Source organism: Carettochelys insculpta, chromosome 10 (genome assembly GCF_033958435.1).
Source record: "Carettochelys insculpta isolate YL-2023 chromosome 10, ASM3395843v1, whole genome shotgun sequence".
Lineage (NCBI taxonomy): Eukaryota > Metazoa > Chordata > Testudines > Carettochelyidae > Carettochelys > Carettochelys insculpta.
Genome location: NC_134146.1, coordinates 18,114,060 through 18,140,837, shown reverse-complemented (window position 1 = coordinate 18,140,837; position 26,778 = coordinate 18,114,060). Strand labels below are relative to the sequence as shown.

General features: G+C 39.7%; 1 protein-coding gene across 2 annotated transcripts in view; it reads left to right on the top strand.

The window, feature by feature from the left end:
• DOCK10 (dedicator of cytokinesis 10) overlaps nt 1–26,778 on the top strand; it is a 245,706-nt gene that overhangs the window by 139,599 nt on the left and 79,329 nt on the right. For both annotated transcript variants that reach the window (XM_075003810.1, XM_075003811.1), the window contains exons 13-24: nt 3,400–3,522; nt 5,163–5,245; nt 8,760–8,882; nt 10,363–10,442; nt 14,469–14,656; nt 15,332–15,397; nt 18,379–18,471; nt 20,543–20,666; nt 20,842–20,963; nt 21,655–21,741; nt 23,157–23,249; nt 24,087–24,205. In XM_075003810.1, coding sequence (XP_074859911.1) covers nt 3,400–3,522; nt 5,163–5,245; nt 8,760–8,882; nt 10,363–10,442; nt 14,469–14,656; nt 15,332–15,397; nt 18,379–18,471; nt 20,543–20,666; nt 20,842–20,963; nt 21,655–21,741; nt 23,157–23,249; nt 24,087–24,205 — 1,301 coding nt within the window. The remainder of the gene's footprint in view (nt 1–3,399; nt 3,523–5,162; nt 5,246–8,759; nt 8,883–10,362; nt 10,443–14,468; nt 14,657–15,331; nt 15,398–18,378; nt 18,472–20,542; nt 20,667–20,841; nt 20,964–21,654; nt 21,742–23,156; nt 23,250–24,086; nt 24,206–26,778) is intronic.

Below are 26,778 nucleotides of genomic sequence, written 5' to 3'. Positions count from 1 at the left end.
CTAATGGCTCCTTTGAAACTGTTAGCTTGAGAAGCCCATGCCATCTGCAGAAATTTTTAAACTAATTCTTTGGACTCAGTTGTTGACCTTTCCCAAACGAGCCAAACAAAATTACAACATAAACTCTCATCTCAATGTCTGCATTACTCTCTAAGTTATGACTGTCTAGTTATGGTAACTCTTATCAGAGGGGTAGACATGTTAGGTAGTATCTGCAAAAACAACTAGAAGACCTGTGGCACTCTGTAGACCAGGGCTGAGTCTACACTACAGAGTTTCTTCCACAGACGTTTCTGTTGTGACATATTTCCTGACAGAACCTCTCTCGACAAAATGCGTCCACACCAAATAGAGGCTCATTCTGGCAACACGCTCTGGCGACAGACAGCGGCCAGACTGCCCAGCCCTCTGGCTGCAGAACAGCCGACTTGAAGCTCTGCAAACAGAGCTCCCCAGTAAACTGGAAGCCATCTTGTTGACAGAGGCATTATACCTTGTATGGCAGCAACATAACTCTCCTGAGAAAACCGGCCCCTTTTTTTGTCAACAGTTTATTGACGAATGCATTTGTGGTGTGGACGCTACATGAGTTTTGTCAACAAAACCCCTGCTTTGTTGACAAAACTCTGCAGTGGAGACCTCGTTTTACAGATTTACCACAGCATAAACTTTTGTGGGCAAAGAACCACTTTGTCAGATGTATCTGATGAAGTGGATCTTTGCCCACAAACGCTTATGCCCCAATAAATCTGTTAGTCTATAAGACGCCACAGGACTTCTCGTTATTGTAGCTCTTCTGCTCCATTTACTTTCAATACCTGCCTTCTTTTCCATGTTACATCTATTTTTAGGCATTAGTTCAGGAAAGCACTTAAGCACATACTTGGGAGATTTCCTGAATAGGGATGTTTTCCTGCACTGTGTACTAAGATTGTATACTAATGGGATCATGTCATCTGTAACTTGTGTAATTCAGCTTTTTGCAAAAAGAGACTCTTTGACTTTATAGCCTGTTCAAATTCCAACATGAAATATCACATTGTGTCTATAATTTCCTTATAATTTCAGTTGTAGATATTATTACACTCGTGTATTAAACTGTATACTAATAAGTAAATGTATGAGTGTGATCATTTTTTTAAAAATGTATCTATGTTGATATCTCAAGAAAACTTTCTGGGGACCTGGGATAGCATAAGGCAGCCGCAGCAGTGTACGTAGTAGAGATGGTCAGAAACTAAAAAATGTTGGCCTACAAAAATTCTGCAAGAAAATTCTTTCAAAATTTTTCCACCAGAAAATGTTGAGTTTTCTAAAGGAATTTTCAAATAACATAAAGGAAGAATGCTAATTTTATTTCATATCACATCAACATTTCAAAATGAAAACTTTCATCATGTTTTGAAATGTTAACGTGATATAACATTTTTTGTTTTGTTTCAACTTAATATATCATTTCATTACATTTTTATTTTTGGAAATTGAACAAATTACACTTTCATTTTTTGTTTTTTAAAATTCATTTCATTTCATCCTCTCTCTCATTGTTTTTATTTTTTAACTTTCTCCATCTTTGTCAAATGGGAGAAGGGGAAGAAGGTGAAGGTAAAACTTCCTGTTTTCCACTTCGAATCCAAAAAACTGGAAATAGATATTTTTTATTTCCCAGATTGAAGCAAAACTATATTTAAAATAAAAATAAAACAAAACATGCTATTACATTTTAATATTGATTTGAAACAACCTTTTTTTATTTCAAAATTTCCAATCAGAGATTCAGGAATAATCCTCAAAGGTGATGTTTTCCTGTGGATAGTTTCAATTTGAACCACAGTTTTGGTTGAAAAAATTCTGGCAGCTCAATTATTTAGCATCCAGAAACACAGATTCTTCTGTATGTAGAGTGAAAGGAGAATAAGAATGAAAAACATAAATAATCTGATTTCTCATTCTGAAAATACATAACTCTGCATGATACTGATTAATCTCATCAAATATATGTATACACAGTGCAAAATGGATAATCAGTCAATCCTTCTGGGGAGTCCAAAGAAATTAAAAAGTGGGGCATAAATTAGACTTCCCCTTAAGTTCAGTTAGAGTTCCTTTGTGCTGCTTATGTCTATGCAGTGACTCAAAGATTGGTGTCAAACTAGGCTGCTTGCTGTAACTGACCCTCTTCAATGGATAGCTACACAAAAATTTAAGAGACACTGATGAAGATCTGCAAGATGATATACCCATTTGTGGATGAAAAACTCGTCAGATGTGCTTTGCTGATGAGGTTGACCTGATTGATCATCAGAGGAAAAAGTGAAAAAATTGCTAGAAAGAGTAGGAATGGAATCAGAGGAATTAGTCCTATACATACGGCCTGAATAGACAAAGGCATCTGCATCTATTGAAAAGATTAAGCTATCCCTACCAAATCTGAGGAGACATTGGCATGTGTTGTGCATTTCACGTACCTGGTACTGTATTTGGACTACGAAGGATGTTAATATCACGTAGAGTTCTGACATCTAGCTGGAGTCACTCCGAATACGATCATGACACACAGCAACATTTGGAAAAACAAAGGAATTCCCATGAAGTGTAAAATGAAATTGCTGCAGTCTCTTGTCTTCAGCATTTCACTGTCTGCATGTGAGACATGGAGACCAAGGAAACAGGACAGTAAGAGCTTTCTGCCTTGGAAATGGAATGCAACAGTTAATTGCTGATCATAAGCTACACTTCACCCATGATTAATTAGAAGGAAGTTGCCTAAATTTATATCATAACTGAAATGGTACCAGATGCTATCAAGATGATCAGACAAAGGAAATCAGTTGTGGAACACATGGACCAGATAAATTTTGCAGGGATTAGTGCCAGGTGCAAGGAGTAGAGGGTGCCCACGGCAAGTCGGTTTGACCATGTGGGTGACTGGATGAGATGCAATAGCACGCTTCACTGTGAAGACTGCAAAATGAGGAAGATTGCTGCCTAGTGACTCCTCCCTGTTGTGTTTACTGTTCATTGGGATGAGACTGTGTGGTTGCTTTGAAGGATGAGAGAACATAGCTATTTGAAGTAACTCTCAGGGAGACTCATCCTAACGGGTGTCAGTTGTGTAAATGATCTTACGCTTACGCATCATCTCTGAATTTGGCTCTGTGATTCCAAACAAAAAAAGTTTAGCAAGCCAATAAAGTGCAGGCCTAGTGAGTCATTAGTGTAACATCCCCATGTAGGGGACTAGAAGAATGTGCAAAATCTACTGACACAGAATCCCTCTAGGTTCACTTATTAGACTCAAACAGCAACTTCCTTTCCACCCACTGGGGGCATTGACAGTGTCTCTACTTATTACAGACTTGTTCTGTGTTCATTAACTGTATTCTCTTTTATTTGTAGGCACTTTTCTCCATAAGTAACCCCCATTCTGACATTGTTCTGGTAGCAAGAATAGAAAAGGTGCTCATGGGAAATATTGCCAGCAGTGCTGAACCTTACATTAAGAATCCAGACTCTAATAAGGTAATGCAATGGAAACATAACTTGTCTCTTTGATTGTCTGTGTAAATGTCCTCCTCTGGGTGAAAAACACTGCAGACTATATTTGAAAGGCTTAGCAATTTATGGATGCTTAACTGTACAAGCTCATTTAGGGCCCACTCCTGTTGAAGTCAGTAACAATATACCTATTGACTTCAGTGGAATGCTTTTAATGCAGGAATAAATTTAATATATTAGATGGAGTTTGCATCAGGGCATCTGGCACCAGAACTGAGTTAGCAAACTTATATTCTAGATGAATTACTGTGTGATTATAACCTATGAATCCATTTGTTGTGTACTACTTGGTGTTGGTATTACCCTAGCACTGATTCCAGCCCCATACAAAGGATAAGCAATTGCCCTTTGATGATTCAGGTGGATTCTTGGGTCCATCCAGCCACATGCTCCATGTAGGCCGCATGACTACACAGACAGTGCCGCAACAGGCTGGAGTAAAGACAGCATCCATTACAAAGTGATTTTGGGACACCTGATTCTAGCTCGCCTCCTTCTACAGTCCTAAGTAAGAGGTATCCAGCCTACTTCCTCGGTACACGAGTGCAGAGGCTTCTTTATGGGTACATCTACCCTACATCTGAGAAGTGTGATGCTCAGCAGGCTAGACGGATTCATGCCAGCTCCACTTGCACCAGTCTTATAAAATAGCAGTGCAGACATTATGGCAACTGCATACCTCCCTGATTCAGTGTAGACATACCCTGCATAGCCAGTTCACTGTTGCCCTTTGGCTCTGAATGCCAGCGAGAGATTCACTCATTCTGATACCTTGACTCTACATACTGATCGGGACATTAGTGTGTTTCACAAAGTGCTGCAGAAGATTTGAGTGCCCTACCCCCAGCCCCGAGTTTTCTGAACATTTAATTTCAATGGGAGAGTGGTATTGAAATTGTAAATCCCTAGAGATACCCACCATTAGATGTGGTTTCCTGATACTTATTTTTTTAACTATTGCACCAAAAAGCGTCTCCTCTTTTGGTCTGCCTGTACAATTTAAACTCCAGGGTTGATGTGCTACTTGGATTTACAGGGACCACTCAAAACGCTTTGCAGATGCTACCTTGAAGGGCCAAATTCTGCCTTGACTCAGGCCCCATGAAACCTAAGGCAGAATCCAACTTTGACATCTACTGGCAACACTATGACATCCCAGCTCTGAGACCAGAGTATCACTCTTCCCATTTAGTTAATTTAAACGAGAGAAGTTAATTTAAATGAGAGAGCCGTGGCACCATGGCAGGTATTAATGTGCAGAAAAAATATGTAGTATTTCCATTGCTGTCCTTTCCCAGTGACAAGGGAAGACTAAATTTCTTCAGGGGCTCTATAGCAGACCCTCCAGCTGAGGTTGCTAACCTCCTCCCGTCACCAGTGCCATCCACTGTGATCCTCCAGCAACTTTCCCTAATGAACTTTTCCTATGACAGTTCACCACCACCATGATTTTGTTAACTTTTCATATAACCACAACCTAAATTGCACTCCTGGTATGTATAGACCCCCTTTGTTTCAACTTGCAAAAAAGTCTTTTTTCCAGAAAGCAAAAACTGTGATGACAGAATTCATTTTACCAATGGTATTTATTTTTCTTTACCTAGTGTGCTCAGAAAGTGTTAAAATCCAACAAACAGTTCTGCAGCAAGCTGGGAAAATACCGTATGCCATTTGCTTGGGCAGTAAGGTATGTGTATTGATTATTTACATGTAACAGTTTTTAGCAACATCTTCCAGAATGGATTACGTCTTGGATACATGCGCTTTTATTATGAGCCACGTTTTTAGTTTCAGACTAATAGTTTCTTCTTTATTTTGTCAACAAAACCCAGGGAGCATCCAGATTCCCAAGGCATTCTGTCAACAGAAAAATTGACAGAATGAAGCACTTTTGTCAACAGTCTTATCCCGCTCCTCACAATGTATAACACCTCTGTTGACAGAGATCTGTTGACAGAAAGCTGGTCTGGATGTTCCAAGGGGCTTCCAGGACACCGGGCAGCTCTGTTTGTTGGGCTTCCAGTTGGCCGTTATGTCGAGAGAGTGGCTCTCTGTTGACAATCCACTTGGTAATTTGGCCATAATCTGTCAGCAGAAGTTTTGTTGGAAGATATCTTTGGACAGAAACTTCTGTCAACAAATCTCTGTAATCTAGACACAGCCATTTATGCCAGTGTAAATCCGGACTAATCTATTGCCTTACTCTAACCTCACAGGACAATGAAATGTAACTGACACGGATATAACAAAAAAATTGATCCTATAAAATGTATTTCTAATTTTGTAGCTTGAAAATAGATATTTCCACAAGGCACACACCACACTAAAAGAAAAGTGTTGACCATGATGAATTGCAGGAATCTTGGGTTGAAAACACATTTTTCTGCTTATTTCTTTTTCTGGCATTAGCGGTTTTCCCATTTTATCATGGAAATATTCCCTTTTGAATTTTTATAATTTAAAGCAGTTATGGATGGCCACAGTGTGACTTTTACATATTCATTCACTCAGCCAAAATAAGACAATTGCATATGCGTCACGTTGCCATTCAGGTGGTTGGAATTCTGGTTACTTCATGTACTTCAGGGTGCTTTCTGGAGTTGGTCTCATTTGGTGCACTTAGACTCTTGCAGGTGACTGTAATTACAATTTACATTAGAATTTCAGTGTGACACATCAGCCTTTCAATCTCATATTCCTACCATATATGCCAAGATTTGGAGATGTATGTCTGGTCTCCATTTAGTAGGTGAGAGGAGACTTTACTCACTCATCCAGAGTAGTTTTTACAAACCTCTCTGACCTCCCATCCCTTCAATCTACACAGATATCTTGTAAGAGATCCTAATACTGTGAATCTCTTCACAGCTTTCAGGCTTTGGGGCCAGATTCTCAGCTGGTGTAAACTGGCATAGCACCTCTGAAGCTAATGATTCTGTGCTGATTCATACCTGCTGAGGAGCTTGCCCTTTATCCTGAACCACACAGGTGGGCCATCCCTCCACACTGTCTTAGCTAATCCTTACAAAATGTCACATCAAGTTTCATATTAAATTATGACCTTTCTACAGATATTGTTAGCCTCAGAACCAGTGTAATTACGATGTAATAGCTAATGAAATCCATAATGCAAAATTCCATAGAAATGTTTAAAAAGTTAACACAGGATCTCATTATTTATTAAAATCTATTGTTATTTTCGGAGTATTTTGTACATAATTCTGTTAAATTTTAATTCCTGTTCAGTTATCTGGGATTTTTCCACTGTTGGTGTTTATAGCAGTGAGAGACAATGAATTATTATTTGGATGCTCACGTCCTGGATTTTATGAAGGTTTTATGATCCCTTCCTCCTTTGAGTTCACTTGAGTTTTGTTGAAAGTCAGCTGTCATTCTGAAATAACTTTAGATTGCTTTCTATGCTGAGGGACTCTCTCACTCACAAGCGTGCCTCATACAATAAACAAGTCTATCTAGCAAAATTTAAGACTAAAGTCAGTTAACTAGAGCTGTAACATACAAAACACTTGCTCCAAACACAATTCTTCAGCTTTCATTATGCCCTAGCAACTGAGATACCAGTATAACCTGCAAGCAGAAAGCCACATAATTCTCTTCTCAGTGTATATACATAGACCCCATTATAGTATACGTATGTATAAGGGAGACCAAGTTTTCTAACGGCACACTCAAAATACATGTAGTAGCAAAATTGGCCAGTGGGTGTAAAGCTGGTTTGTTATAATTAGGTGATTGCTGGTGTAAGAACTACTTGCATACACAATTGCCTATTTTTTCACCTACATGTGTAGTTTCCATGCAGTTGAGGTGTTCACCAATTACATGGAGCTTGCAAGAAATCAGCTTTATTCTGTGTTTGGTTACAATTGTCTGTGCCTAATGAGCTTCTCATTGACCTGAGGCTTTTTCTAGGAAGCCCAGCCTTTAATAATGCAGCACCTAATTCCATACCTAATTTTACCTGTTTGTACAGATATATTTTGTGTGCATTAGTTACATACCTTTTATTTTTAATCTGCAGCGAGAAATGTTTGGACTGACTCCCCCTGCCCTCACTATGCTAGCCTGGAGGGTGTGTTTTTAGGCTTAGATCCAGAGTCCAACTTGCCTAGAATAACTAATTCCACAGGGAACAAGGAGAAAGAAATCTCGCCCCTCCCCACAGTGACTCTGCAGTCACTCCACGAGTTCCTGTGGCATAATGGAGGCTACTGACTGGATATTTTGTACATCTCTCCTTATAATCTGAAGACCTGCGGTATTTGATAAGATGGTGGGGTATTTCCCTTTTCCTGTTGGTCCCTTCACCTGAGTCATTTGCCATTATCAGTAGAGTCTTCCTGAGATTTACGCCGTTATTTGGTATCTGGCAGTATTTTGTGCTGACATCAATTCTGTTTTCACTGACAGTAGAACAGACCAGTAAATTAGGGAAGAAAGAGTGGATGTATATGTGCGTGAAAGGCTGCGGTCACAGAACAACCCTAGGCAGAGCCAGTGGCTGTGAGATGAAATGTTACAAATTTGTAGGAAAATAAGGTGACGTGTGTCTGTTTATTGGTTGGTTGGTTTGATTTTGGGTTGTTCCTAGATTGTTTGCTTGTTTCTTTCCACAGTAGTTAACCAATGGAATTATTTACATAGGGATGTGATGAATTCTCTATCACTTAAATCAGGATTGGATGTTTTTCTAAAACGTGCACTAGCTTAGCCAGATGTTATAGGCTTGATGTATGTATGACTTGGTGAAATTTTGTGGTCTTTTTTATGCATGTGGTCAGACTTGATTATCAGAATGGTCTGCTCTGGCCTTAAAACTCATGAATCTATGAACTTTGTGCACTGTGAATAATGACAGTAAAGACAGTAGAACTATTCACGTTGCATAAAATTAAATGTATGTCTAAGTTCTGCAGGATTGTGGCCTGCAGATATGAATAAATTGTGTCCCTTTGGATCACCTAATCATGATTAAACTATGTTACCTAAAAGAAACTAAAAATAGCATATTTGTCATATAGGCTATAGAAATCAGTTTTAACTAGCTGTTCCCTTAGACTTTTGCACAAAATTCATGAGCATCATCAGTGATAAATAATCATATGTGAACTGAAAATTTTCAAGTGATATGACTAAACATGTCTGTCATCAAATAAATGTTGTGTTCTCTCTCTTTATAGACCAGTGTTTAAGGATAATCTTGGAACTGTTGACAGAGACTCCCGCTTTTCGCCTTTGTTCAGGCAAGAAAGTAGCAAGATTTCAACTGAAGATTTAATTAAATTAATAGCAGAATACAGAAGGTAAGGAATGGGTCTCAGGTCAGTTTGGGAGAGGCCTCAGATTATAATGCTATACAGAGTACTTTTCACTAGTGTCTTTGTTTGCTTTGGCAAATGTGCCAACATAGCAATATAAATGCATGTTTTTCACATTAGTCTGTTTTCTGACAAAGTGCGTTTTTGGCTGAGCTATCCAGGATAATTGGAAAGGCATTTGGCATTAATCTGTGTTATTACAACTGAAATTAGTGTCGATTGCGGAGGTGTAGGTGGAGGAACAAGCAAGAATATGCTGTGAGAAAAGGAGAAAAATAAATGAAAAATCCCTTTAATGGCTCACCCATCCCACATTGTTGTTTATAATTGGGAAATCTGTATTGTACAACCTGTATAGCAGGCATTGGAATCTGCATTTTTTAAACATTCCCCAGTGCTTGAATTATGAAATAGTGATTTGGCTGGTTCTTCTCTCACACAAGCATAAATCAGTATTAAGTCCTCTGAAGTCGATATGTTTGCATCAGTGTGAGTAACAAGAGAATCAGAGCCAGAATATCTTCCTGTCTCCTTACATCCCAAAACCAATCAGCCACAGTGACATTAATTTGACAAAACATCAACAATTCCATGTGTATGAAATTCTGTTAGGACCTGATCTAACACTGATTAAAATCAATGGAAGGACTTCCATTGCCTTCAGTGGGCTTTGGATTAGGCCCTTAATACTCATGTTACAAGTATAGGGCAATAATTTTATTGACGGGCTGGCCATAGATGGACTAGTCAGCTTTTCAGAAGCATCTCCTTATCTAGAGAAGTACAGGACCTCTCACTACAGCTGTTGCAGGAGCTGTGGTGCCCTAAGTGCCCCATTAGATAGTGCTCCCAGAATTCCCGTTAAAGGGGAGGGGCATGTTTCACATTGTAGAGCAGTGAGCAAATTGAAAAGCAGTAAGTTAATGCTCATGAGGTCTTCACTGATTCACATGCAAAAGTCCTTGGGTCCTTCATGACTCTCTTCCATATGACTCCTTCCTTTCCCATGAACCCCTCTCCCTACAAAATACCCAAGGAAGTACTTCCACAGAGAAAGCAGAAACGAAGCGACCCTTCTCACTTCGGCACCCCTGGGTTTGGATCTGCTGGAGTCCAGTCACCCTTGGCTGAGGAGACGGTAGGGAGAATATGGGCTGAGGGTTTTGTGGGAACATATGAAATTATTTTCCAAGTAGGCATTAGTTGGAAGTAAGATTTTCTATTAATCAAAATGTTATTTTGATTTCATAGCTATTAACCCATTTTAATTTGTTTGGGAAAATAATGCACTTGTTTTTCTTACACAGTTTGGTAGCTTTATAATATGCCTTTTACCTTTGTCTAGTTCATTATTTGAATAACTGGTCATATTTCTTTTCATATTGCTCCCTTAAGTCTGAAATTACAACCCCTCTTGCATTTTCTCCACCAAATTCCTCAAATGTTTTCCTCTTTGTCGTTGCAGAGCAGAGAAGATTAGCAAAATACAGACCATTCCTGGCAATCTAGACATTGCAGTGGATTGTTTTCCTTTGGAATATCCAAGTAGGATTCCATTTTATAATTATTCAATATTTGTAAAAAATGTAATGTAAGAATTTTTGCGTTGTTGCAGTTCTGCACAATAGGAAAGAAGAAACTCATTTTTAGATCTTAATTATTTTGCTGGTTTGTTTTGATTTTTTTAAGCAGCGCCCCTTAAAGTGTTCTTCATCTTTTGCTGTGCTGTGAAGTAACCTATTTTGAATTGTAGGAATTGTTCATTGAAGGAGACATAGCCTACGAATGGGCCTGATTCAAAGTGTATTGAAGTAAATTGAAAGGCTAACTTCCCTGGGTTTTGGATTAGACCCTGTAGGAAGTGTTGTTATGCCAAGTCTCCAAACCCTATTTTATTTTATTTGTTCTCTTTTTACTTTAAGTACCACCTCTCTCTGTGCCCAAGTCATGCAAAAACACTCAGACCCTACAAACTTCCCCCATATCCATTGGGGCCGTGTCTACATATTCAGCGCCTCATTAGCATGCCGCCTAGGAATAAGGGGATTTTGAAGTTGGTGGGGTCCTTTCAAAAAGGAGCCCCATCTGGACGAGCCATGCAGCAGTGAAACGCAGCAGCAAAACGTGGCAATTTCGAAGTGCCACAGCTGGCGGCTGGCAGCATTCTAATGAGGAGCTGAATATGTATTTCAGTGCCTCATTAGTAATCTTTGAAATGGCCATTTGCATGGCCATTTCAAAGATTTGGGTTAGTGTAGACGTAGCCTGGGAGTTTATGATGCTCAGCATCTCACAAAACTGTCTCTCTGTAAATATACAGAGAAAAGTCAATGTATGAATCAGTGAATGCCTAGTCTTATGAAGGAGTTAGAGTCTTAGCTGAGTGGCAACATGTCTGCAAAAGTGAGGAATAGAGCTGTTTTGGGGTGGGAGGTGAAACAAAAGTTCTAAAAAATAATCCAGTTTGATTGGAAACAAGCTATTTTTTGTCAGATAAGAATGGGGAAATATAACAAAAGTGAATCAATCCAAACTTCTAAGTCAACCCTAAACAAACTTTATATTTTTTATTAGTTTCAAAATGTTTTGGTTGACTTCGTTTTTTTCCTGAGTTTTTGTTTCAGTTGGAGGATTTGGGAGTGGTTTTTTCACACACCCCCCCACTGAAGATCAAATTTAAAATCAACATCAAATCAAAAAGCTGAAATGAAAGATTCAACTGCTTTGATTTTGTTTTCTCAACCAAAGCTATTCACCAAATTCAACATGGCTAATAATTTCACATCCTGAAAAATGCAATTCAGTGAAAAAACTTGTTACAAATATTCACCCAGCTTTTAGTGAGGAATGCAATTAACAGCCAGTCATTCTGTTATGACAGAATCACTAGAGCCCCAGAGTGACTCAGTCATAATCAGGGCAACCTAGTAGGGTGGTAGGATTCTGAAAGGATGCACTTCTGTCTAATGCTATGTATTTGAATTTATACTCAGCATTTTGTATTTGCATCAGTATTGATAAATTTTCTCATGAAATTTAACTACAAAATAACTTGACAAAAACATCAGAGGTGTGTGTTTTAATAAAGTTAAAGGAAAGTTCCCTGTTTTGCTGCAAACATCACTGCATGCAAAACTTGCCCTGTTTCACACTGATTTCTGCAATATGTTGTTGCCTCACACCGTATTCACTTGTGGCCCTGCTGTTCAAAGGGACACGTGGAAGTGATAGGCCTGACTTTTATTTTCTCTGGGGGCTCTGGTCCCATGTTCTGCCCGAAGGCCCTGCCCCAACTCTGCCCCCAGCCTCACAGCGCCGCCCTGACTTCTCCTTCTCCCACCTCCACTCCAACTCTTCCCATAGGGCTGCTGCCTGGCCTCTGCACTCCGCCCTCCCTTGAGCGCCTGCCCCAGCTGCCAAACAACTGACCATTGGCACAACCGAATGGTCCCAGTGCCTATGAAAGTTATTAAAAGTCACTGAGAACTGGCTGCCTAACTTCTCTTGGCTCCATTGAAGATCCAACCCAAAGCTATTTATAACAGTTTGAACAGTCCTTTGGCAGCAGAAAATTTGCCTTCCTTCAAGGGGTCTGATGAAAAGCTCATTGCAACCAATTTAAAAACACCTCTTAACTTCAGTGGACTTTGGACCAGGCCATCAAGCAGCTGTCTATGTTTAACACCTCGTTTTCAGTGAAAACCATAATTGTTCTTAGCTATGTCTAAAAGCTTTTACTGCTAAGGAAAGTTAGTGAGAAGAGATCTGGCCAGCAATCTCTTTAAAAAGTTCCCCCAAAAGACTGTCTCTCTAGGAATTGCCAGTGCACTTCTGAGGATTAGCATCAGTTCGCATTTGACATCACAAGCAAAATCTCTGTTTTAATAATGCCTGATTTACAGTATGTCCAGCGAGTGCCCAAGGTAGTGAAGCTTAGAAGTTGTTTAACCTGATATAAAAACCCTGGCCCCTCTGATGACGGATGAAAGAAAGCCAAACGCAAGTCAACCCTACAAGGGGAGTGTTGGCACATACTTGAGACATCTCTCTATTGGCTATAGCCACAACTTTCCCTGCTGCAGTATATCTGTGCGTATGCCAGGCAATTCACAGGGAACAGAGCCAGAGGGTGCATAGCAAGGCAAGCAACAACTGCTATAGTTGGAGTGAAGCCCTTTTTGTCTCACGAAATCCAAGGCTCTGAGGCTCTCCATAGTGGAGTCACAAAGGCTAGTAGCCTGGTAGTCAATAGCAACATGGCCGGTAGCTAACTCTGTGTGTCTGTGTCTCTCTGCACTGAAAAAGGCTTCATACGCCGACTGCGAGCCGTGGTTCCTCAGGGATGGGGATGGCGTAGGAAGTGCCTGAGCCATTGCTCTTTAAAAACCACAACTTTTTTTTGCAGTACCTTCTTCATGTTTAATTAGACACAGCAGAGACATATATATGTCTATGACACTGTGTTCCATGAGCTGCTGGACAGATTCAGAGGAATGCTGGAATTCAGGGAAGAAGCTGGAATAGAGAGGCCTCAGGAGTCTGTGTGAGGGTCTGTTTTCTTTGTCATTTCCAGGAATGGTTTTTATTACCTTATTTCAGGAATACACCTCACAGGTGTGGGTGGAAATGACTGGGAGCAAAGCATGGCCATTTTAGTTTAGAAATTGGCTTGAGGGAAGATCAATCCTTTTAAGTTTGTTAAAGAGAAAATACTGTAACTGATCACAGAAGCAGTGTCCACATCTTGCCTTTATTGAATAGCACTATAAGGTGTATTCCAGCCTGAAAGGGGCAGCACTTCTGACTGGGGAGGTTCTGAAAGGACCAAGAGGGACAGTTAGGATATAAAAGAGGCAGGGAGAGTTTGTTTGAATGTTTGGCTGTAGTGTTTGCAGGGCTGAGCTGCAAGCTGCTTTTCCTTAAAATAACAATCAGTGTCTGACCTCCTCAGACTTGTGCAATTCAAACAGCCCTGGATATTTCCCTGTTCAGGTCAATTTTGCTGCTGATATAGTAGCCTGCATTGAAATCTCAGTCTGTGCCTTTGTGACATCTGTGCTGGTTTATTCTGCTATTTGGATGAAAGGTTTGTAATGTTCATTAGCTATCTCTTGAACTGAATTCAGATACTCTGTTTCTCTCAAGTAGCAACTCTAATTCTAGGAAATTTACCTCTTGATTTTGTTGGCTGCCACTTAGCAAATGAACGTAAACAGTAAATGAGAAAGGGGGCTAAATAGAGATGTTAACTTCAATAGAAATACTCTATCTTTTAATGACAATTTGGTTGTATTTACACCTAAAACGTTGCTGAAATTGTAAGAGATGGAATGACACTGCCATGTTTTGTATTGGATAATGTATATTCAAAGGTGTTTATTCAGTACTATAATATTTAACTTAAATGCAAATGAGTATAATTGCTATACATTTACACTAGTCTAAAGGAGGAGATAATAAGTCTCACTGTGTCTAGGCATTGAATATTACATCCTACATACTTTATATTAGTGTATTTGTAAAATGACAACTTCATTTTCTGATGTATTTATTTATGTATTTATTTTAAAGATTGTGTGACATCATCTTTTATCCCAATCAAGCCATTTTGTAATACAGAGGAGCATCAGCCTACAGTTGAAGTGGAGGAATTTGTACAGGAATCAACAAAATATTCCCGGCCTTATAGAGTATATAAGAACCAAATATACATCTATCCAAAACATCTCAAATATGATAGCCAAAAATGCTTCAGCAAGGTACAGTAAGCAACAATTTAAGGGCCTGATGTTTCCACCCTTACTCAGGTTGAGTCATTCCTTAATCCATGAATGTTCTCACTGAAATCAGTCGGACTACTCATTATAGCTAAAGATGGCAGAATAGGATCCAACATTACTGAACTAACTTGCAGTCTGTTTTGTTGTATATGGAGCTTTTTAGGCACAGTAACAATTGCCTGGAAGTTTGTTTTTTTTTCAATGAAAGAACTTTTTATTATATGAAAGCAGTTTCGAGACGATGTAGTACAGTAATAGCTGTTTGGCAATATACTAGGGAAATGCATTTTATTATAAATATGTACACAGTGGATCCTGTCTCTCTCTCTGAAATGAACCTTGAGAGCTATATGCATATTCATACTGATTGAATATGAATTAAAGTCAAGAAAGGGTTAAAATCTGGTCCCTTTATGTTATGCTTTTGCACAATGCATTTGAAGCCTGTTTTGCTGCCTGCAAGTTCTTCTCCTTTGTTACATGTTTATTTCCAATGACTTTTTTGGGAGAGCTGCACATATTTAGGATACAGCCCATCATCCATGGTGTTCTTCAAACTTTAAGCTGAACCTGTTGTATTTCCCACAACTTAGTTTCTGTGTGTTTTAATGGTCTAATGACTTCTATTTATACTTTAATGTATCACTTTTGCAGGCACGGAACATAACCGTGTGTATAGAATTTAAAAGTTCAGATGAAGAAGGAGCCAAGCCATTGAAGGTGAGCAAAGATAAACTCATTCACTGAACAATGTATCAAAAGAGATTTCATATGAAACCCAGCAATTGAGGGTATTCTAATCAGGAACATTTAAATAGTGAATATTGTAGTATATTCTTTTAAGCCACCGTAACAATCACTTTTAATACCAGTTATTAACTAAATCAGCTGGAAGTGTCAACCCTGCAATGCTACTTCAGTGATTAAGCAAAAAGAAAACTTGCAAAAGGTAGCTGTTTTCACGGAAATGGCACTGCCATCCTATACAGTATTTTTTTTTTAATGTCAAGCTGTGCCTGTACTACATCCAGAAACAGCCTTAGGAAATCAATGAAGTGTTTTCAATATAGACCTGATAGGGAACAGATGTTCTGTGTTTGTTATATCATCTTAGCACGTAGGAGTCCTAGCTAAGGATCAGGACCCTAGCGTGAGGCTGCGTACCGACACAGAAGAGACAGTCCCTTCCCCAAAGAGCTCACAATCCAAGACAGACATGAGCATACACGCTAACAGCTCCAAAATGACCTCAACTAGCGTAAATCACTATCACTTCATTGCCTCGATTGGTGCTATGCTGATTTGCACCAGCTAGGGATCTGATCCAAAGCTTATGTACATGAATGGGAGCCTCTTCGTAACCTTCAGTAGACTTTGGATCGAATCCTGTGACTGAGGGCTTTCCAAGTTGTTGAGGGGATTGGTTAATTTACATAGCTTCCATTAGTTTTAATGGAACACCTGTGTTCATCCCTAGAATACAGTCAGCTCTTTGATATCTGGCATCCACGGTCGGGGAGGTTGCCGGATAATCAAATATTCTGGATAAAAGAGTTCAGTACTCACACTGGGTAGGAGAGTAGAGGAGCCTGCCAGCTGCACTCACCCACCGCATGGAGGAGAGCAGGGCAGTGCTGGGTAGGATGCTCCCCTCCCCGAGGGGTGCGGCTGCACCCCAGCTCCCTGTACTTTTCTTCCTGTCTGTTCTCTGTTGTAGGACAGCCATGGGCCTGGGCAGGAGGAGGCAGGTTTGCAGCTGCCATCACCCAACCCAGGCCTCTGCAAAGCTCTCCCAGGTGGAGCCCCACAGCGGGGGCAAACAGGGTGGCACTGTGGGGGGACCTGCAGCTGGCTCCTGAGTGGGCCCCCTCCCCCCAGTTGCCAGCTTTCCCCTTTAAGAGCATGGAACCCGCACGGGCAGCAGGCAGGCCTGGGTTCATAGGAGACAGGTAGTGTCTGTTATCTATTTAAATTGTTAGTTAACGACCTGATTACTGGGGCTAGATTAAGAACGTATTTTTAGTTTCTTTAGGGAATAGGATGCCAAGACGTGAGGTTTGTCAGTTACCATCTAAATATCCCTGTAAATGTCCCAACTAATCCAATGAGGTTTTATTGCTGTCAGCTTATTGCAGTGTATCTTGTAGCCACTGCCAGGGGATGGGGATGGAGAGAGCACAGGAGTTATGCTGGTTATTTGAGAGTGCCAGTTACTCAAATACCAGTTAAACAAGAGTTTACTATATCTACATCCTTATTTAGAAACAAAATGTCTAAGTGCCTAAACTGATATTTAGGGTCCAAATTTTGAAGCAAGATCATGCTTGACTCTGGCTTACAAGTCTCTGCACAGTGAGGCTACGTGCATACTATAGTTCTGACTTATGTCGGCACACTGGAGGAATTTGCATGGCAGAGTAAGGCACGCACACTTCTGCATGTGCCTATTTGAAAATTGGGGTGTAGTTACCCATTAAGTCAGGCCTTGCTCAATGTGGCGATGAGCTACTTAAAATTAAAGGGTTATATTTTCAAAAGCACCTAAGTGACAAATGGGAATAACTTCCCCTGAAAAATCCTCAAAAGCAACAAGAAGTCCTGTGGTACCTCATAGACTAACAGATATTTTGGAGCATAAACGTTCATAGGCAAAGACCCACTTCGTCATTGTATCTGATGAAGCAGGTCTTTGCCCACGGAAGTTTATGCTCCAAAATATCTGTTAGGCTATAAGGTCCCACAGGACTTCATGTTTTTTTTGTGGATACAGACTTAACATGGCTACCCCCTGATACTTGAAAAATCGTCCTCTAGATTAGATACAATAGAACAGTGAAATTTGTGATTTCCTATATTTTACACAGGCTTTTCCTTTCATTTTAAGCAAAGCAGTGGTAGAAATAGTCCTCTGAGCCTGCAGTCCTAATGAAAGCAGAACTTCTTTTGATTTGAGTGGTGATTTTGCCTCTGTGACGGCAGCAGGGCTAATCCCATTTTCCCTACCTTTGTATGTCACACGCTGATGAGTGTGTGTTACAGATCCCACTGTGTGACAGCCACAGAGAAAATGACCTGGTTCAGCCCCTAGAAACAAACTCTTGGCTCTGTAGCTCTTGGCTAGCAACATGTAGCACTTTTTCACTCTGGAGATCCACGGATCAGCCTTCAGCATGACAGCCACGCTGTGGCCATCACATCTCTCTAGCTCACTTAATGAACAGCCAGACATGTAGATTATGCATGTTGATGTGCGATGCATTAAAATGGCATTAAGGAATTAAGAATATTAGTGTTAGATTTGCAAGTCAATTTCATAGTATGCAGAGTTGCTCAATGACTAGAGCACAAAAGTGGGAGGCCTGTTTTTTATTCGTAACTTCACTTTTGACCATAAGCCATCCACTTATCTATGCAGCTGAATTTCCCTATGTATAAAATAAGCTAATCAAGAATCACAGAAGCTAGAAATAGAAAGGACCTATTAAATACCATTCTTCTGACAATGCAGGGAATTATTAATATTGTTGTACCTAGAGGCCCCTGTAAAGCATTGGCTTTGCACCATGTCGGAACAGTCTATATAAAGACAAGACACTTTTGTAAATGTTATGAGCTATAGCTATATATATCTATATATATATCTATATATATATATAATCAGCAAGCCTTGACAACTGAACTGAAGTGTCATATTTTAACAGTGTATTTATGGAAAGCCTGGTGGACCATTATTTACAACAGCAGCCTACACAGCAGTGCTACATCATTCACAGAATCCTGATTTCTATGATGAGGTCAGTTCATTCTTTGCTGACTAAACAACTATTACTCTGACAATTTGTGTTTAATTAAAGATGTAGAAATTGGGGCAGGCGGGAGTAACTTACTTGTCCTGCTTAACTGTTCATATGTTCAGGTGAGTGTGAATTTCATTGGATGGAGAGATTTTTATGCGCTGAAACACATGCAGCATGTGATAAAATCTCACCATTTCTCTTAACACATGATAATACCAGTCTCTTTGTACAGTTTTTTGTGAACATATTAATGCAAATAACAAAAAGTGTTGTAGCACCTTGGAGCCTAACAAACATATTGGGTCATGAGATTTCAATGGTAAGACCCCCTTCTTCAGGTGACTGGAGTAGAAAAAAGTAGAATCCAAGGTTTATATAGCAAGGAGTGGGCGAGGGGGGAAGGGGGTTAGTTGGTGCTAGCAGGACCAATTGATGAAGAAATTAAGTAGATGTATCCCATTCCTTGACATTTCAGAGGTGGAGGAAAATGACTTTGTAATGCATAGGATAGTTGAGATCTTTGGTCAGGCCTCCTTTAAATGCATCAGATTTGCAGATGGATTCCTGCAGGCTTAACAACAGGTTTGGGAAAGGTAATGAAGACTATGCCCTGGCCTCAGGTGGTGGGAAGTAGTAGAAGCTACATCACTGCCTTTACATGCAAGTGCACACTTCACCAGCATAAGGCATGATTCCTCAGGCTTTATGCAGGTGAATTCAATTTCACCCTAAACAATCCACAGTGCTCCATAGTCTTGTGGTGTTAGTGTTTTTGAAAGCACACGAACAAAAACTGTTGCTCTTCAAACTTTTCATGTCTGGTTTCAGGGTATACTAATCCTAGTAGTGCCGCACACAGCAGGCCTGGTAGTTGTTGAATATTGTCAAAACAATTAGTACTGTGCTCTTAATGGACAAAACTTTCCATTAATTTCAGTGGAAATTTAGCCTAAGTAAAAAGCACAGGTCAGGCCCAGGGAGTGGAATTTCTCCAAATACAAAGTATCGATTTAAGAACTTAATGGGACCAGATTTTCAGAGGTTGGAGTTGAAGGTGCTCAGCACTTCTGAAAATCTGACCCCAGTTGGTGCTGAGGGCATATGCAAGCCCTCCGCATTATGGAGAGTTTTTTCCACCATGAATGAAGTTTTAAGTGCATACTTCACCATCTAAAAAAACTGATTTTGGTAGTCCAGCTGCACAGTGTTGGCCCTGACAAGCAGCACACCTAGTACTTTATCTAAAAGAACCTCTTGTAGTATCTAAAGGAATTGTTTTAAGCTGCCTGTTTAGATTCTGCTTACTTGGTCACTACGTTTATAATGTGCACGTACCACAATCTGTGCATCTGTGCATCATGTTATAATGCATGCTATTTTCACCCGTAATCTACTGATAACATCAGAAATAAGTCTCAAACCAATTTGTAACTCCTACCTTAACTGCAGGATTCTTTAGGTACAGCATTACTCCATAACTACTGTCCATAAGGGGTCTTATCCATTGCCACAGCAATTTGTATTTTTGTATTTTTCCCATGTGTTTCAGTAGGTTAATAGCAGCCCATATTGCTTTCATACTGATAAGTGAACAATAGACTATTTCTTATTGAAACCTATGGGATTCATGACTCATCTGAGATCATAAATAAAAGGTTTTATTTTCACATCAACCCTTGTTCACCTTTAGTCTTTTTCATAAAATCACTTGTGATGAATATGGTCAGCAGTGAGATGCATGGTATGGAGATGGTTGGTTCTAAGCAGACTGTTTGAGCAGGGTTCTTAAGTTTTCAATTCTATGCTATTTCATTGGAAACATGAATGCTCAAAGGCAAGAGAAACAAAAACAGTTTACATGAAGGTAATAAATGGCGCCTCTCAATGTTTTTTTAAAGACCAATTGTTACACCAGTAAAAGGAGCAACACACAAAGGAGCAATTACTGATCAAAGGGACAACATTAATTAGAAATGTATAGAAAGAGAGAGTTCACCTTTAGAGCTCATCTCTTACTCCAGATTGACTCCCTTTAAACTAAAGAGAGGTGTAACCTTTTACATTTCAGGTGAAAATTGAGCTTCCCACTCAACTCCATAAGAAACACCACATTCTGTTTTCATTTTACCATGTCACCTGTGACATAAATGCAAAAGCTAATGCCAAAAAGAAAGAGGCTCTGGAAACACCAGGTACCTGCAGTAGAATTACTTTCAAATAATGCCTTGATAATGTTTGTCTGCATTTATATTTATAGTGATATATGTTCATCTGAGGTTTAAGGCTTTCAGAATTTCTGTTTTTTCTGTTATATACTTTGGTCCTTAGAACCTCAAAAATGTCATATTGATTTGCTCTTGTGCGCAGTTGGATATGCTTGGCTTCCTTTACTGAAAGATGCCCAGTTAGCTTCTCAAGAACATAACATTCCAGTGTCAACCAGTTTGCCTCCCAGTTACTTAAGCCTTCAAGATCCTGCAAGCGGAAAGGTATTAAGTCATATTTATATATTATTCAAAAGGAACAGAGTGATTGAAGTATATGTGATTAAAAATGAGAGAGCCAGTTTCTTATTTATGCCTTGCTGGCAATGTAATGGAGTCAGTGTGTAAATGATAAACTGGACCCTGCTGCTAGAGTATTCATATGTATATCATTCAGTTTTTAAATTAATATGTATATCATCTGTTCTGGGGCAAATTATGCCTCTCCCATTGGTGTGCTGGGAAAAGGAGGTACCCCACCTGACTGACAGTAAGTGGGTGGACTATAAAATCTTTACGGCTGCTAGAGAGAGCATGGTGGAGAGTGGTTTTTTTTATAACTGTTAGTTGATGTACGCCACCCAGTCTGACTAGCACAAGTCCCAGAATCCTTGGCATCACTTCCAGGCTTCTCCACTTGTGCTTGAGCTGTGCCCAGTTAAAAATCCTCATCAGGAGAATTATGGGCAGTTTCCTCCACTTTTGTATTAACTGAGCAGTGCAGAAGAGCTGAGTAGGTCTGTGGACCTAGTCCATTGTTAAGTGAAATTGACAGGATAGTGAGAAAACTCCCATTGTGACATTCACGTTCACGAGCTATGCGGCAAAAAGTGGAGGAAAACTGAACAATGTTGACATGTTTATACTTTTATGATGTTTGTAAATGTGGAAATAACAAGACAATTTTTTCTTCCAGCAGAGTGGAAGTGACATGAAGTGGGTAGATGGTGGGAAGCTGCTTTTCAGAGTGTCCTCATTTGTTGTATCAACTGTAAATACACAGGTGAATTTGCATTTTCTCGTAAATATAGTGATCTGCCTATCAGAAATGAGTGCTGGGAGGAACCTGTCAAATAATCCTAATACAGTAAAATCTGTGTTATCTGGCACTTTACAAGCAGAAAGCTCAATTAATGGGTATTTCTGATAGTTCCCAATACAAATCTTCAAACCAGTAACTGGGACTATTAGCCTGCCCTGTTGGTTATGCAAGTGACACATTCTGCACTCTAATTTTATGCAAAAGAGACTGAAGGTAATTAAGCAAGCTGATATCAGGGATATATTTAAAAAAGCAGCTTCCAGGATGTGAGACTGGGCTGAATCTATAATGACCCTATCTCCTATACCTTCTGCATCTGCAATGACAATTAGTATTGATATGACCTTGAGGCACTGCAAGATTCTGAAGCACCTTCTGAATCATCAAAGAATAATGACACCATGTTCAGTAAAGTTTTTGTGTTAAGTGTATTTTAATTATCTGGGTGTACACCATGTGTTGCCCATACTGGAATGTAGTGTCATTCATATTATAACCTATTGTATAGAAAACTTTATCTGCATATTCCTAAGAGCTTCAAGAAACCCATCACTCTGCAGTATGGTACTACTACTGGATTGGGGAGTACCTGCATATTACTTTATATTTTATTCACTTAATCGTTTTCTAAGTCCTTGAAAATTGGTATTCCATTTGTAACAAGAGCTCTTAGTTAACCATAATATTTAACAAGTATTAGAGGGGTAGCCATGCTAGTCTGTATGCGCAAAAACAACAATAAGTCCTGTGGCGCCTTATAGACTAACAGATTTATCGACGCGTAAGCTTTCCTGGGCAAAAGCTATTAGTTTATAAGGCGCCACTGGACTTCTCATTGCTTTCGCATAATATTTGATTAACTAGCACCTCCTATTCCCTCAACATGAGGGATAACAAAGCTTTTACTGTATATCATAAATCTTCTATGAATCTGTCTGAAATTAAAGATCGTCTCAATTTAGGAGGGCTAAGGAGAGAGGAATGACAAACTAAGGGAGTAAATACACATGTTAAGAAAAAAGAGGTGTATTTAGGATGATACAGGAGGGTTTAATTAAATTAAAAAAACTTCCTGATTTTGAGATAGGTTAGAACATATGAAAACCCTTTTGCTCAAGACACTTAAAACAAGACTGGACAAAGCATTAGGAAATGCACTCTGATGGTAAATGGATGTATTATGTGGTCTTATCCTTCTCTGTCTTTTCCCACGTCTGATTCCTTTTATTCTGTGATGCTATGTGCTGTATGGTGCTGTATGTGTAAAGTTCCAGCATCTGACCATTGTGATCAATTCCTTGAGACTGTTAGCAAATATTTGAATTGCAAGCCATGCTAAAATAAACATTAACTTTAGTATGTATTTATTGTTTTAGGATCCATACCTGAATACCTTTTTCCAGCAGTGCCAAAAGAGAGAAGAGGATCTCTCCCAGCCTCCTACCTCAAGCTTCATCACGTCCTGTAAGGTAAAATAATTTAGAAGTGTTACACCAGATGCGAGTAAATAAATCTTAAAGGACAAATTCTCTTTGAACTTGTTTCCTAACCAAGCCCATGGCCTGTTCGTGGCTGTAAATTGCAATGGGCTGGTTAGTGTCCCAAGGACATAGATCGTCATAACGGAGGGCATGTTGCCATACAGAGAAGGAATCGGGGCATGAGGAGCCACAGTTACTTTGCAGCTCCCCTTTTACTGTGCCCACTTCTTCCCCTTCCCTTTCTGCAAGCGAGATGTGATTAAGAAACTGTCCTGCAGTACCATGTACCCCCTCCATTCCTGGACCAAAGATACAGGGAACCCGCGTAACAAGAATTTTACTCCTGTTTGCATTTTTGTGTGGATGCACGCTCCTACAACAAATTCTGAATCCATATGGCAAAGGGCAAATCACATGGGTCCACCTTGAAATGCATAGTTTGGGGCAGAGCATGAAGAAACTAGAACACTGAAGGGAAAGTCACAAAACATTTTACTTTCTTGGTGATCATCTGACTTTAACAGCAGTTTCTAGGTTTAGAAATTGAAGCAAGGGGTATATTTCCCCTCATGACTCCATTTTCAAAGTTAAACTCATTTTATTAAGCTGCTCAGGGAAAGAATTGTGCTTTACCTTTGCAATAGTCATGACATTTTGCTGGGCATCTAGTCAAAGATGTCTTTACTTTAATGTGCGTAAATGTATCTGAAAGTGCATCTGCAATTACCAGATGGTGAAACTAATGTGATGGATTGGAAATTACATCCTGGTGGATTGTAGTTTATGTTTGAAATGTATCATTATTCTGCCTCGTGTCTCATACAGAATTTGCTGAAAATTGAGAAGATCCATGTAATTATGAACTTTCTTCCTGTGATTCTGAATCAACTCTTTTGGGTTCTTGTACAAAATGACGTGGATGAGGTTACCACTGCTGTGACAAGGTATCAAAAATTGTTATGTCTGTTAGGGCCAAATTGTGAACCATAGCTGAACTTGGTGTTTAGATTTTAATAAATGAGTTCTTTATCCCAAAAATGTCTGACCTCTAGATCTAACACAGAGCTTTGCAAGTAAGGCCGTGTCTACATGTGCCCCAAACTTCAAAATGGCCATGCAAATGGCCATTTCGAAGTTTACTAATGAAGCACTGAAATGCATATTCAGCGCTTCATTAGCATGAGGGTGGCAGCGGCGCTTCAAAATTGACGCAGCTTGCCGCTGCGTGTCTCGTCCAGACGGGGCTCCTTTTCTAAAAGGAGCTCATGGGAATAAGGGGACTTCGAAGTAGGCGGGGTCCTTTCGAAAAGGAGCCCCGTCTGGACGAGACACGCGGCGGCAAGCCGCGTCAATTTCAAAGCACCGCTGCCGCCCACATGCTAATGAAGCGCTGAATATGCATTTCAGCGCTTCATTAGTAAACTTCGAAATGGCCATTTGCATGGCCATTTCGAAGTTTGGGGCACGTGTAGACGTAGCCTAAATCAGGTAACAAAGTGGAGGATATGACATCACATAATTGACATCACCTACAAAATTTTGTTCCAATGCAGACATTACTTTTGTTGCTGTTCAAATCATTTGGCAGCCATCAGGTAAAGGAGGGGTTGCTCAAAAGTTCCCTGAGGTGTTGAGCACTTCCTTGTATGATGCTTAGTGTTCTCAATTCCCTCTCACTTCCTTGTGGGCTGAGGCTTCTGAGGACCTGAATGAAAGATTTCAGTGCCTTGATGGATTAAATTTACAACAAGGTGAGTCAAGTCACCCCTCTTTTGGACAGTTTGTAATGAAAACATTTAAGCATTAACAATGAACAAGGAAGGTATTAACCCAGCAAGTAGTAGTCAGAGAGAGTGACCCAGCTCCAGGAATGTCCAACTAAAATATGTATTTATTTCAAATAAATAAATAAAATATTAAAATATTTACTGCTATTCTTAACCAGAGCATCAAAATAATTTCCAGTGGATATGCTAAAAAGAAAGTTTCGCTGCATAAAGTTTTCCCTATTGATCTTTCCCCAGCAATTAAAGCTAGAGTTGTAACCAGAAGACAAACACGATTTAATCTTCAGCAGTCCCGTTGGGCTTATAAGTGTTGTTAGTGCATTCTGTATGTTGAGAGAAGCTAATTTGCAATGTTGAAGGGAGATTCATTGTAGCCTTGATTCTGGGTTTCTCAAGTTGACTTTAATAGAAGTTCAGGGGGCTCAGCACTGCAGAGGTTTTCAGAACCAGTACTTCTATGAATAGGATGTTATATCAAGAGTTAATTTAGAGACATTATTCCCCTGACTGGCATAGGCTGAGCTCATCCTGTTGGTTATCAGTTTCCAAGGCTACGTCTACACTTGCCCCCTTCTTTGAAGGGGCATGGTAATCAGGGTGATGGGAGATTACTAGTGAAGTGCTGCGATGCATATGCAGCACTTCATTAGGCAAATTCTTTCCTGTGTCAAATTCAAAGTGTCAAACTTCAAAGTCCCGGCATGCGTGTAGCCACAGGCTCTTGGAAGTGCCCACATACTTCAAAGTGCCTTTACTCCCCAAAATTTGAGGAGTAAAGGCACTTTGAAGTAGCGCAGGCACTTAGCAGTGCCCATGCTACACGCATGCCGGCACTTCCAAGTTTCACACTTGGGAGTTGCCGCCAGGGAGAATTAGCCTTAGGAAGTGCTGCATATTCAGCGCAATACTTCATTAATAATCTTCCATCACCCTGATTACCATGCCCCCTTCAAAGAAGGGGGCAAGTATAGACATAGCCCAAGAGAAGGATGTCCATCCTTTTTCTATGAGTCCTAGCGACCCAATTAATTATCACTAATGCCAGTTCAAGTATGGCTTTGTCCCAAGTCAGAGTTCAGTATTAGTTTGCGTAACTACTAAACACAGTAGTAAAAATGTTGGTTTACAACCTTGAAGGACAGTCTTTTTTTAATGCTCAAATCCTTGGCTATCCATCCACCTGGTAGAAAATGGCTTTTCAGTGTTTACCTCCATGTCTGTGTACGGACTGTATAACAACAGTGTGTATGTTAACAGCAAAATGTACAGCTGTGCATTAGCAAAATGCAGTGCATATCTTTAATTATTTTGAACTATACATGTGTCCTGTTTTATTTTGTTTTGAATAGCTTGGAGTGCCTGGGGTTAAACAACTTGAAAACTAAAGAACAAGAACTCAAAGCTGTTCATTATTTCGAAAAAAATATTTTCTTTGTTGTCTTGATTATTACTCGCATTGGCCCACTCTCAAGTGGTCATTACTCTGGCTTTATTCTGCCAAAATTCCCATTGATGTCAAAATAGTAGAGGAATAAGGCTGAAATAGTAAAACCTTAGCAAATAATTTGGTCATTTATTTTTCATAGTGCACTAATCACATTAATAATTAGAAGCAATTTGAAAAACGAAATGTAAAAAATTGAAGCATTTTTGGTGGTGTAGCAGGAGTGCATAGAACGTATCTAGAAAGCACTCTCATTACATTGTAGTACAAGGATTGGTTTAGCAGA